Consider the following 14,600-nt stretch of genomic DNA (forward strand, 5'->3'; position numbering starts at 1 on the left):
ATAGGTTTTCCCAGCATGTTGCTGTTCTTTGTTTAACTCATAAACAACTAAAGTTCAAGAAAGTGAACTTGGGCATTGCATGCAGCTAGTGGGTGTTGCAACTCACTACCTCACCCCTCACTCTATCAAAACTGGTTCAATTAGTAATTTTTCTGAAGTTACTGGGACTTTCTGATATAGGAAGTACAGGCACAATAACAGTCCTCAACCTGTTAAGCACCACTTCCTGTGCAGTGAACACAGAAGAAGGAAGGGCTGGAGACAGTTACAAGTTCACAAGAAGGAACCAAGGATCAGCCTGAGAGAACCCAGAGTTAAGGCTCTTCGGGTTCCTGAGAGCTCGGCTGGAAGTGACTGGGTGACAAGGCACACAGGCTCAGGTAGGCAACCCTGAAGGGACTTCCCTCTGTGTAGCACTCTGTTTCTGGGACTGAGTTACAAGAACTTGCTGATGCTCATGAAAGCAATGGAGACACGGGGGCTCTTTAGAATTAAATGGGCAAAGGCACAGGGCATCTGGCTTACCTCTGTCCTGGCCATTTTAGCTGCATAATCTTGGTGATCACTGACATAAGGAGCAGAACTCTCAGGTCATTCACTGATTAGGCAGCCTAAGGGCTGAGAATAGCACAGAGAACAGAAGGGAGCCAAGATGAGCTCAGAAACCGATTCCCCAGGGAACATGGTCCTTCCACCTAACAAGGGCATGATTGTCAGTATCATGACAAAACTTGAAAAAAGCTTAGGACTCCAGGACTTCTCATATGGGTGCATTCAGCTGCTTCTTCACACTGAAGAGACTTAAACACAGGCTGCCCCTGGCAGGTGGGAAAATAAGGAGAGAACCAGAGTCAGAGACAGCTGTGCCGCCACACACAACTGTGTGTAGGCAACTGGTCAGTAATGAGAACTTTGCCTGTTTATTTAGCATTTATTTGATGTTGCTGTGCAAAGCATCATTACTTCCTCATATACATCAAAGTTTTGATTCTGAATTTGTTACTGATTGTGATTTTATTAATTAATGTAAAGGATTGTTTTCAAGAATAAAAACACTAGATTATGTCTACTAAAATATGATAAAATGTGAGGTGCTAATCCTAAAATTGGCACTATTAGACACACGAAACAGATGCATAGGGTTGCACGTTTTGAGTGGTACATAGCATGGATTGGAAAGCACTGAAGGCTGACTTTAGTACCTCATGGATAGCAAAGCAGCCGGACAGTGCAAGTCATTGAATAAAGACAATGCACTTGTTCTAGGTGAAATTGGGAAAGAGCCAGAGCTACATCTGACAAATTTTGTGTAAACATTTGGGCATAGAAACAGAAACCTGTGGGGATCCAGGATTTCCCTTCCTATGAGGTGTTTATTATCTAAAATCATTGTGGTGTGTTTAACATTTTGAAAAAAATAACTCCTAAATCTGAGATGTGATGGTTTTACATTTCTCTGTACCAGCAGTTTCTTCTGCCAAAGGACAGGTCAAGGATGCCCAAAGGTGCACAGTCTGGGAGGTGGGGGCAGAACTGGGAAGCATGGTTTGTTTTGTTTGTTGTTATTTTATGTTCAAAGCCAAGGCACTTAATGACTTACTGAAAATTCATGTGCTGTGTACTCTGATCATGCTTTTCCTTCCCATTTCTTTTCCTAGATCCTCTCAAACTATCCAACACTATCCAACTTTGCATCTTCTCTCTCTCTCTCTGTCTCTGTCTCTGTCTCTGTCTCTCTGTCTCTCTCTCTCTGTCTCTGTCTGACTCTCTCTGTCACTGTCTCTCTGTCTCTGTCTCTGTCTCTGTCTCTGTCTCTCTGTCTCTCTGTCTCTGTCTCTGTCTCTCTGTCTCTCTGTCTCTCTCTGTCTCTCTCTGTCTCTGTCTCTCTCTCTCACACACACACATTAGCAAAAACAACAAAAAAGGAGAATGAAATGTAAATCAACCAAGCAAACAGAACCAAAACTAAACCAAACCACTACAATGGGCACAGTATTTTATCACACCTGAGTCCATTTTCTCTTCCAGCCGTGGGAGCTCAATCATGATTCCACAAGTAGTGACCAGTGAGACTGTGGCAATGATTTCGCCAAATGGAATGAGTCTTCCCCAAACAGACAAACCCCAGCCTTTCCACCAGTGGCAAGACAGCCTGAAGAAACATCTAAAGGCTGAGATCAAAGTGATGGCGGTAAATCCCACTCAGAACATCCTGGGGTGGGTAGAGGGCAGAGGGTGAGGCTCTATGTATTAGGACCAGAGATAAATTTGGGTGGGGGGAGCCTTCAGTTTTGACAGAATGATCACAGAGTGGCCAGTACATTGGTGGAAGCCCCATGGCAAGCTGCTTACATCACTAAAACCTTCTAAAATTGGCAAATAATTCCGTTTATTATGATGAACTTGGACTACACTTCAATGACCTTATTCCATGTGTCATTGAGATTTTGTTGTTTAGTTCTCTTTTTTTTTCTTTTCATTTTTGAAGCGTACCTTACTAAGTTATTTTATTGGTGAAAATATTTGTAGCTACATTCTAGGTGCTCTCTGAGTGTAAAAAGCTCTTCTCCTCCTTAGTGAAAAGAGACGGTACAGAAAGACCATTGGTTCTCTACTCTGTGTTCATTCTAGAATCACAAATGCAACTATTTTGGGTAAAGGGAGAAGAAAAACATTTGCTGTGAGTTGTTTTTCAGTCTTGTCTGTACTAGCGCTATATGCATGGGTCTCTGTTACCCAGTCTCAGAACTTAATGGAACTGATGGCCTCGTATTGGGCATACATACAAGCCACTGGATTCCTTTGAAGTACATGTAGCAAAAAGTTTATAAGATTTCTTAATACAAAATTCCAAGACCTGTGAGTCTGAGAGGTGAAGGAAGGCATCAGGAAGACAAAATTGCCCTTTTAATATGGAAGCAAGGGATCCCAAGAATGAACAACGGGACTGAAGGTCCTGTGGAGCTTGACAGAGACAGTGGACCTATGTAGTAGTCTGTGGGTTCTGAATGATGTGTGGAGAGGTTTCCACATTCTAGTGCTCAGAGTGGGAAGGGTTTCAGATGCCTGTTTTTCCCACAATAGGGAGCAGAGACTTGTTACCCATGCACTCACGTTCAGCCCAGCCTGGAGATGCCAGAAAGGGTCATGAGCATGCAATGGGTTCAAGGACAGAAACGCCTAAAGGTGACCCGAGGCTCTAGCAGAACTACATCCCCACCAGAATGAGCTTTCCTCTCTCACTGCAGAGCTTGTACAGTGTCTGTGTGCTCACTGGGATGTTTGTAGAAGATGACAATGCACGGGCACCATGGGAAAAGTGGAGAGGTCCTTCTTGTCATTGCTGGTTTAATCACCATTTCCCTTCTTTCAACAGGCAATCCAGATCATGTGTGCTGTGATGGTGTTGAGTCTGGGAATCATTTTGGCATCTGTTCCCTCCAATCTACACTTTACCTCAGTGTTTTCAGTCCTGTTAAAATCTGGCTACCCATTTATAGGAGCTTTGTTTGTAAGTAGACTTCTGTGGGGAATAAGATGGGGAGGAGAGAGAAGGGAGTTTTCACCTAGCTGCATTCCTGTATACTGTGAAAAAAAGGTCAATGGTAAACCTTGTTCTCATGTCTGTCATCAGAGGTCTTAGTTATATCATCCTGAAGATTTTTACATCTAATCCATTTCTTATAAATTTCACCCTATCATGTCATCTATTGAGCGATGATGACTTTGGTGGCCACTTGAGTTTAGGGAAAAGTCTAGGAAGTGGCACTCAAATGATCTAGAGCTTTCTGTATCGTGCAAGTTCACTCGGTGGACCCCACTGCAGGAAAGAACACTTTCATTCTTTTGATCTGGCTTTTTGGAGGCATTCCGGGTGATAGACTAGATATTCCTCTGAGCCTGCTCCATGTCTGGGGTGAGGAGGTCATGAAGGTCCTTTTCTCAGAGGACCGCTCTTCTCTAGACAGATGTGGATGAGTCCCCCACACAAGTGAGGATTCCTCTCACTGGGGCTTCCAATCTGCTTAGTACAGTTTTCCCCCTTCCTACATTTCTTCCTTTGATTCATCCACAGCTCAATCTTTCCTTCTCTTGTGTCAGTGATTTCTGATTTTCATTTCTCTGACCAATGTATTGTCTGATTTCACCAGATTTCCATGATTGTTCTTTGTCCCAGTTTCCATTCAAAGACACTGCATTCCACCACTTCTGTCTCCAGAGTCTCCACTAAGATGTCCTTATCCGAACCTTCTCAGACTTCCCTTGTCCTTGATGACTTTGACTTTTTCAGATTTATGCTGGCCTAGATTTTTGTAAATATTTATGTTCGAGTTTGTCTGATATTCTGTTAATCTTTAATGGAGTAGAGAGTGGTGACTGTGTGGGTGACAATGACATCAGTGACATGCCATACTGTAGGTAGCATGAAGGGTGCATATTATCTACAACATGTCACTGTTGACATAACCCTGATGTGGTGATGTCTAGGTCAGTGCTGTTTCTTTATATTTCTCTCCTCACCATTGTGTGCTCTTTCCATTGAGCATCTCTTGCATTAGAAGAGACACTCAGTTCTTTTAACTTTATTAGACTCTATCTCTGAAACTGTGGGCATAGCTCAGCAGCAAACACATCCATAGACTTCACAGACCCTGAGGTTAATCCCTATTATTGCAAAGGTAAAGATCCAGCATTTGTTTATATGGACAGGCTGCTTGACTTTAGAGAATAGAAATCACAAGTTTTCTACTTGAAAAGAAAATCCTAAATGATTTGTTACTTGGTTTCATTTCATTTCTTGGATAATAGATCATGATAAATCATGATTTAAAATAATCAGAACTAAAGGCTTCTGGAAATGAAACCTTATAGTTCCTTTCTCTTGATCTTTAGAACCAGTTACTGAAAGTCCTCTTTCTTTTTATATGTGTTTGTTAATATCTTCCCTTATTTCCTTAAGGAAACAAAAAACAAAAACCTATTGTAGAGCACTCTCAAACTTTTACCAAAATCTGAAAGGGGTACTTTCCTAAACTCATTTTTGGATGCCAGCATTATGTTGATGCCAAAATAGTGATGTAATGCTGGCCAGGAACATGACAGGAAATGAAAAGTGCAGGCCAATGTCTTAGAGGATGTAGCTCCCAAATTCCTCACTAAAATACCAGCATGCTGGAAATTGCATATTTAAAATTACCTCAATATGTTCAAGTGAGATTTACTGAAAGAAGTTTGCATGGTTTTTATATTCAAATCAGAGTCCCATTACTTTATTGATGAAAGGAGAGACAACCCTGAAAACTATTTTTTATTCTCTCTCCTTGTAGGTCAAAGCATAGACTCTAAAATAATCTAAATCCATATTTTCCCTTGCAATTAACAAAACATCCTTTTGCTATCCCTTAAAGTGCTTATGAATTTTGATGGGATAAATTTCTGCTCTTTTCTTTTACTTTTCTGAATAGTGCATGGACAAAAAGACACACTTGTGAGCCTAAGTTTGTGGATCATTGGTCATTTGGTCCGTGAGAGTTTGTCATAAACACCGTAGAGTAAACTGTAGTCACTTTGTACATAGAAATTGAACTGCCAATGTTTTCTTCTTGTCTGAGCAGTTTATAGTCTCTGGAATTCTGTCCATCGTCACGGAGACAAAGTCAACAAAAATTTTGGTGAGTACAAGAGTCATATCCCAGAACTAATGAGCACAAAACCTCAGGGCTGGGCTTTTAATCTCTACAGTGATTACTTCTTCAATTTGTGAGCTGATTCTGGGTTCTCCATTTCCCTACATGGAACACACTCTTTCTGTCATGGTGATGAAAATCATAGTGTGCCTGATGTCTGAGACCAGTGCCAAGAAATCTCATGTCCTGCTCTCTTATGATGCCATTGTGTAGGCAGCAGGCAACGATGGTTATTTTGATCATCTAAGTGACTGGATTGAGAAGCACCTAAAAGACTAATAAAAAATACCTCTGGGGGTGTTCTAGTTCTAAACTGTGATTGCTCCATTCACTAATATAAAGACTACGATGGAATAAAAGGGAGAAATTGAACTGTGGTTAGCATAGGTATCCTCTCACTGGGCTTCCCGACCATCATGTTGTGAGCTGTTCTGCTCTGCCACCCAAGTCCCACAATGGTCAGCTGAGCCTCTGAAACTGAGCCAACATATTTTTATCTTGAGTTGTTTATGTGAGGCACTTTGTCATGGCAAGGAAAAGTCTAACAACACAAATTTTACTCTTCAGTACTAAAGCTATTGTCCTTATTTTTAAAGAGTTTTATTTATTGTGGATATACTATGCAATCTCACCATTTAAAAGTCATATGAATCCCTAGAGAAAACATTCATGTTTTTCCTCTATATCTCCATAAAGGAAAGGCTTTTGCTGTGTTGGCTATACAATTTGAACTGGGAAGCAGAATGCTGGAATTCTGAAACTCTCAGTAACTATTTGTTTTAGCTAAGAATTCAGCTTTCGTACTTTATTTCCTTCCAGTGAAAAACTAGTCTTGGACAGAAAAAAGCTGGACTATAGAAAGAAGTTTTGAACAATGTAAAGATTCACCTAGTCTTCAGTCACACATTCCTCAAGAGTTGATTCAGAAAGTCATTGGAGAGAATGCCATGTAATGCAATAGCTTAGGGATTTAGTTATGAAGAGCTGACTAACCTAGTCTCCCAAATATATAGAATGTTAATTACTTTCCTGATGCTGTAATAAAAAAAATACCATGACTAAAAGCAATTAAACATATAAGTAGTCTGCAAGTAGATTAAGGCTCATGACTGATGCTTCACAAATGCTGAAGAATGTTCTTTTCATACAAGTGTAGAGAGACTAAAGAAGACTCCCAGTTAGGATGAACCTAGTGTATTCCAAGAGCACACATACTATCAGTATCCAGATTGCAAATATTGTTCAAGGTGTCCAAGAGTTTGATTTTAGTCACTATTTGTGAAAAGAAGCATCGAAAAGCACCAAGTTCTGAGTGATTTACACAATCTCTCTAAAATATAAGTGACCTAAAATTAAATCAAACTCAAGTGCCATACAGCTCTGTGTGCCCTAAATATACCTACCTGTAACTGTAGCTTTCAGACTGATCTTAGCTCAATTTTCATTTTCTATACATTGAAAAAGAAAGAAAGCCACTATCAAGAAATTTTCTTTGCTTCACTGACACCATAAGTGTTATGGAGAAGAGATCCAAAGTGAGCATTAGAACTGAGTGATGCCGATCAGTGAGACTCCAAGGACCTCTGGCCCTGTAGCCTCAATTTACCAACATCTAGTCCCATTCTGTTTCTTTCTGCCTCACACTGTTTCCACACATAACATCCTTAGTCACGTATCTAGATTTCTGTCTACAGCCCTAGTTATAGTCAATCATTAGGATTTCCAGAATACAAGGTCTACCTGACACTGAGAACAAATTCCTCACACTCACCTTTGTGTATATGAGCGTTTGAGAGAGGTAGAATGTAAGGACTGCCTCACCAGCCTTTTCTGTGTGATTGAGGTTTGGAAAGGATGTGTTATTCTAAATAAATTGGCCAGTATTAGATGTGTCCATACTCAACTGTTGAAATAACTCAACTCAAAAGAAGGAATGGTTCATTTTGGCTCATATTTCAGAGGCTTAGCAGTGTATCATTTTGGTGAATCTATTTGTTTTGAGCTTGTAGACAGGCAATAAGTGGCTTATGCTAAAAAAGCAAAGATGTGTGCCATGTGGCAGCAAGGGAGAAAAAAGAGAGTAAGATGAAGGTTTTATGTTCTGATATATCCCCTTCCTGGGCTTTTCTCTGAAGACAAACCTTTGATTAAAAGGTATTTCCTTTTTAATCAAGAGGCATTTCTGACACAAATTATCTACCTGAGGATCAGGTCTTTAATAATTGAGGTTCAGGTGATGTCAAGTTCACACTACAGCAATGAGAATGTTGAAGGACAGAAACATGGCTAATGCCTGTACCTGTTCCTCTTTTCACACTCTCTAGAGAGTTTTCCAATTTTACATTAGAGGATTCCATCAAAAGTCATCGGTGAAGATTTTGCCAGGGTAGTATTTTAATTTTCACCATTGAAATCCTGTTTATCTATCTTATTGTCATTTAGGTTTGGAATGAGTGTGTTCCTAGACATTCATAAGACCTAATAAATGTGGTGATGGTGGTTGGGTAGAGTCACCTAGCAAATATCATCTGGGAAATGGAGTATAGGGAAAATAGACCTGGAAAACCAGGGCTCTCCTTTTTCTTCTGGTAGCAATTATTCATTAGGAAGAATAAAGAAATAAATTATTAATCTTTCAGCTGCTAATGAAGCCAAATAACAAGAATTGCTGCACCATTTTGGAAGAAAGGTATAAATGAAACGTGCTGCTTCTTCCAGGTAGACAGCAGCCTGACTCTGAATATCCTGAGTGTTTCATTTGCTTTCATGGGCATCATTATCATCTCTGTCAGCCTGGCTGGTTTGCATCCTGCCTCAGAGCAGTGCTTGCAGAGCAAGGAGCTTAGACCAACTGAATATCATTACTACCAATTCTTGGACAGGAACGAGTGCTTTGCCGCCAAGTCTGTTCTGGCTGTAAGTATTTCTAAAGGCTGTAGTGAACGTTTTTAGTTATGGGGAAATAGTACTCTTTTTCCTATCTTTTGAAACTCTGTCACTCTGTTTGGTTTGAGATCTTAGCTGAATAAAGCAAAGGTAAATAATGATAGAGCTTTTTAACCCCAAATCATTTTAACTTTGAAATTATTCTGGATTAAAAGCTTTAACACCTTTTCCAGAGGGCCGGATATATAGATTGGAAAGAGATGTCAGAGATGCCGTTAGCACAATAAGATTCATAACCAAAAGACTCTGGTGATTTTGACTTGCCAACAAGGAAACCATGCACATATGTAGTAGAGGGAGTAAAGTGAGCTGAGCAAGACTCAGCTAAGCACTGAGAAATGGATTGTGACAAGGACAGGAGTGGGGCGGGGGTGTCAGATGTCTGCTCCCTCAAGTGCTCACAGTAGCCAGCACTGGGCTGTGTGGATACAACCTCACTGTTGCTTCCATCATCCGCAAAGAGATGGGATTGTTAAAAGAGAAAAGAAATACAGCGAGGTGGAGAAGAGTAGAACTGGCAGTGATGTGAGGGACTGCCATCTTGTTGGAAGAAAGCAATGCAATTTGACTAACAGGAATAACATGCCTTCAATTACAACATCTAAGAACATACACGTGGTCCGCATCACATGGAGCGAACATTGGGTAAGATAACAATGAAGATCCTGCATTATATTAATTCTCTTATGACAATAAAAGTAAAATAAGAAAAACCACAGCTCCAAAATGGTGAGATAGTTGGGTCTGGTCAACCTCAGGCTTTCTGTTTCCTTATGGATCTGGGTCCAGTGTTTCTTCCTTAGTTAAGAAAACCACAAGAAGAAAAAGTGTGTGTAAATTAGATGCATAATAATGTGAGTAAAGTAACATTTGGAATAACTAAGCCTGACTTTAGAAGCTTGAAGCATTGGGGAGAAATTCGCATGAATCACAAAGTAAGATGACATCATGGGATAGTTTCACATTGTATGTAGTTTCACTGCTTGTGTGGGGGGGGATAAATGAAGAGCTTACAATGTCACATTCATCATCCTTCCCATCAAGTGGTTTTCATGAAGGACACCTCCGGACAAAGGCTATGGGATATGTGTTCTTTACTTAGACCCTTCTTGGAGCTGATTTGTGATGTCTCGGACTGTAAAAACTGGATTGCTTTTCTGCCTTTTTAGCATCACAAAAAGAAATGCATCCCAAGGAAGAAGGTTCTATCAATGCTAATTTCTAAAAAGAGCTTGCAGGGTCAGAACCTCACCAACCCTCACTAGTCTCTGCAGAGAAAATACTACACAGGTGTGATAAGAGAGCACAAAGAAGCTGGAGAAGCAAAGATTTGCTCAGCCTCACACTAAGGAACTGTTGACTCTGTCCTGGGACTCCTCTCTGCTCCCTCATTCATTGTCAGAATCTGTGCCCAAGAGGGATGAGAAGTGGTCAGAAATGGCTTTGTTGATTTAGTTTGTCATCTTCACCCACTTCTGCCAAGCAGTGAAGGGATCAGGACATCAATTTTAGCCCATTTGTAGTTTTGGGAAGATCCTTTCCCTTCTCTGATGGTGGAGATGGTTTCATCTCTACAGTCACCTCCCACCCAGGAGTGAGGGCTTCAGCTGACTCAGTCACACCGACCTCTCTTCTCCTGAATTTAGGGAGTCTTTTCACTGATGCTGATCAGTACTATGTTGGAACTTGGCCTGGCTGTCCTCACTGCCATGCTGTGGTGGAAACAGAGTCACTCTAACATCCCTGGGGTGAGTATTCTAAAGGCCTCCTGAATCTTCCTGATATTTCTCTGGGACATGTTGGTCTATGCTGTCATGAATGGCAGATAGAATGAAATCAGTCACAATGACATGAATATCAGGTGATTTGGACAGGGAGGTGGGACAGTAGGTGATGGGGTAGAAGGTAATTGTGTAGCTGATGAGAGCTATCTAGACATGGAAACAGACAAACCATGTTCTTCCCTTCCCTATTGCAAACAAAGAAACTGAGGTTCTGAGAAGTTAAATATATATCCCGACATTGTGATGAATTTGCCTGTGTTTGGAATGTTCAAGTGTAGCTGCCTCCCCTCTAACTAGGAATACTTTCTCCTACAGCAACTAGTCTCTTTAACAATCTTGACCTGATAAAGACAAATTGCACACTGGAGTGTATTCAGTCAGCATCTTAGGATATGTTTTTCTTCCTTCTGATATTACTTTATTTCTTGCATAAAGACACTAAGGAAATAATGTTTGTTAATTGCATGCAACCGTTCTCAGCCAGCTCGAGGGGTTTGCTTCAGTAATTGAACCGAAAAGCTTTGCTCTGACCAGACCTTTATTTAGAGTGTGGAAAGGAGAGGAGATGATATATATATATCAAATATATATATCACATAAGGTGTGCTAGTCTCACCTTGGAATATCTACAACATTGAATGAAATTCTATCATGTATATACATGTGCCTATGTATCTATCTTCCGTCCTATATGCATAAACATATGTATGCATATATGTATATATATATATATGTATTCATTCACAATCTGAAACCACATATTTTCTTTTTTCTAGAATGTTATGTTCCTGCCACATAGCTCAAATAATGACTCCAACATGGAATCAAAGGTACTTTGTAACCCCTCATATGAGGAACAATTGGTTTGTTAAGAAAAACAAAACAAAACAAAACTAAATACCACAAAAACAAATGGAACTATACCGCAGAAGATATGTCTTCATGATAATGCAGAAATTCCAACCATCACAGGGTAGCAATGCTTGCTACTTAAAATGTAGACTGTTCATACAGTGGGTACCAGTATGAGTTGAATGTGTGTATTACTGGCACCCTATTGATTTTCATGACCTTGGCTTCAGCCAAAGCCCAGACCTACAAATGGTGGCCTTTCTTAGAAAACCAAACAGAATGTTTCAGGCCATTGTAGTGGGGAAAAGGGACAACATTTTCTTGCCCCCTGCAATTAACAGCAACAGTTAACCATTAGCAGTCTTTGTATTCAGAATCTCTGCTATGACGTGGGTCTTCTATCATATCAGTTTTATTCACTGGTGTGAATAAACAAGGGACCTGCAATGAAGTCTGAAGAAGTTTCCATGTTGTTGGTTCAAAATAAAGTCTTTTTGTGATTGTATATTCTTTTTGTATGGGGTTTTGTGTGGGTTTTGTTGTTGTTGTTGTTTTGCTTTTATGCACAGATCAAGTCCTCAGTGGTACATAAACACATGTGTTTGCTATTTTTTTTTTGTTCTCTATCAACCAAAAAAAAAAAAAAAAAAGGCATGGGAAAGAGAAAAAGGAATATATCTGTGTCTCTGTGTTTATGTGGTGTGTGTGTGTGTGTGTTTTAAACTAAAACTGAATGAACATTCAAAGTTTAGCAATGTATTTTGGAGGTACCAGATAACATACTTATTTCTAGAATCGCCAGAGCAAATGAGAGACATTTTGTCGCTTCTTATAAGAGGCTACAGAGATGTCTCAGAGGTTAAGAGCATTGATTGGTTCTGTGAGGACATGAGTTTTATTATTAGCATACACTTGGTAGCTCACAAACTTGTATAACTTCAATCCCAGGTGATCTGATGTCCTTTTCTGGCCTTGGTGGGCAGTAGACACACATGTAAAACACATACAGACATAAATTCATGTAAAATACCCATAAACATAAAATTTATTTAAAATAAAATTAATAGTAAAATATGGACTGTGGGGAGTGATAGTACAATTAGGATCATATTCTATAAGACATTAAGGTCTAGATAATTGATGCATAAATTTTATCATCATGCACACATATCTGAAATATACATTTCCAAATTGATACATAAATATTTATAATCATTCACACCTGCCAGAATTGTACATTTTCAAAATTCTGAAAGCCATGAAAATTGTAATTTATGAAAGCAATATCTGTAGAATTCTGTTTTTCTATTTTCCTTTTACACTGTAAATATCAGTAGTTGGTAAATAAAAAAGATTGAAGAGACTTCAGGCTGAATCCTATCCAATTTTGAATCTACTTTATTTCCTTATCTCCAATAAAATTCTCCACATTCCATGAGAATGATGTTTCTCCTAGAAGTAAATTAATGATATTTTCTGAATGAAGAATAAAGCACCTGGTATGAAAATGTCTGCCAGAAATTATTATGTGTTAATAAGAAAGTACTCTAAAATGTATCTCTTTTCTATCACTTGAGAAGTCAATTCTTGTGTTCTTCTTAGTTTATAAATATTTTGGGCTTCTTCTTCTCTGTAAACCTTGTGACTTGTTGTGGTTTGAACATGTAATAAATCTCAAAGGTTCATCTGTTTCAAAAAAAAAAAAAAAAGACATTACGGTCTATTTGAGTCCACAATAAATTATACTTCTTGTCCTTATTTTTCTTGTTCTTCTTCTTGTTCTTCTTCTCCTTGTTCTTCTTCTTGTTCTTCCTCTTCTTCTTCCTTATCCTCTTCTTCCTCTTCCTCCTCCTCCTCCTAGTTCTTCTCCTCCTCCTCCTAGTCCTCCTCCTCCTCCTCTTCTTCTTCTTGTTCTACTTTCTTTTTCTTCTGCTGATTCTTGTTCTTCTTGTTCTCCTCCTTTTTCCTTCTTCTTCTTCTACTTCTGCAAAACTCATTTGTAGAAGAGGAGAGTCTTTCTTTGAGACATGTCATCAACCCTTACCTACTATTGATCATGTAACTCCTCCTCCTTGGGGAAAGGAAGGCCTACCATCAGAACTCTCCGTTGATGTTTTCATCACTACATTCACAATCTCACTCGGCCATCACTGTTGGCATCAAAATTTCCAAACCTCTTATGAAACAAGAAGATCATTACCAACTCTACAGTAACTACAAGTACTTAAAGTCACATAGAGAACCAAACGGTTTATACAATTAAAAGAAATGAGAAAAATAGTAGAAAGATATAAATTGTGAAAAGCCACCCAAGAATAATTACCATAAAAGAATCTAAAATATGAATGGTTATATAACAAGTGAAGGAATGGAAGCAATAGTCACAAACCTCACCAGCAAGTGAAACTCAGGCCCAGAGTGCTTCAACAGTTAACTCATTTCAGTATTTAAAGAAAACTATACCAATCATTTGCAAATGAATGTTAAAAAGAAAGAAGGATAGGACACTCCAATCTTATTCCATGAATTTAGTGTCCTGATACAGAAACATTACATGATTAGAGCTATGGAAAATTCACTTCTAGTGTATTTTATACCTATCTATTGTGTCAGCATGTCTTTTTTCAGTGTCAATCACAACCTGGGCAAAAGACTTGCAATATACAATCTCTTTTCTGCCTCCTCTTAGCCAACTTCATTCTGGCATTGGAGCATTCCTGTGGTATAAGTAGGCTTTGACCATCACAGTCTATATTTTTTAGTTAGTAATTTTTTAGCACTTTCAGTAATTTCATGTTAGTGTTGGGTTTAACTATTGTCATTTATAAATATTGTCATGTTTAAGCCCAGCTATTAATTTTTTGTGTAAACAAAAACTTAAACATATTTCTTCAAGTTTTGTTCTATGCTCTTTCTGTAATTTAATATCATTCTGATATGATATTGTTCATGTATAATAACTTAAAAGTTTATACATTATTAAATGCCTGTATATCTATGTAGCTGCGAACTATATACTCACTATCTGGGAGTTCCTTTCAGAACTATATGACTTCAAGTTAGTAATAAAATTATTGTAATACTAATAATCTTTTTTAAAAGACTCTAAAATACCTCTAAACAATGAAAAACAATAGAACAATAGCTTCTCTGTGTCTCTGTGTTTATGTGGTGTGTGTGTGTGTGTGTGTGTGTGTGTGTGTGTGTGTGTGTGTGTGTGTGTTCATAGACTCTATTTGGGATCCTACCAGGGTCTCTAACAATGATATCCCAGGTCCAGGATAACAAGCAAATGTCTGTATGTATGATGGGTTTCAGGCACTAGAAGGCT

At 38.9% G+C, this 14,600-nt stretch overlaps 1 protein-coding gene across 1 annotated transcript; it reads left to right on the forward strand.

The window, feature by feature from the left end:
• Window positions 1-264: 264 nt before the first annotated feature.
• Window positions 265-12,109, forward strand: Ms4a6b (membrane-spanning 4-domains, subfamily A, member 6B). Its single transcript, NM_027209.3, has 7 exons — window positions 265-380; window positions 2,029-2,191; window positions 3,377-3,511; window positions 5,616-5,672; window positions 8,406-8,603; window positions 10,280-10,381; window positions 11,194-12,109. Exons 2-7 carry the CDS (start codon window positions 2,045-2,047, stop codon window positions 11,287-11,289), a joined length of 735 nt encoding a protein of 244 aa, NP_081485.2. The 5' UTR covers window positions 265-380; window positions 2,029-2,044; the 3' UTR covers window positions 11,290-12,109.
• The last annotated feature ends 2,491 nt before the right edge of the window (window positions 12,110-14,600 follow it).

The sequence above is a fragment of the Mus musculus genome, chromosome 19 (assembly GCF_000001635.26).
Source record: "Mus musculus strain C57BL/6J chromosome 19, GRCm38.p6 C57BL/6J".
NCBI classification, from domain to species: domain Eukaryota; kingdom Metazoa; phylum Chordata; class Mammalia; order Rodentia; family Muridae; genus Mus; species Mus musculus.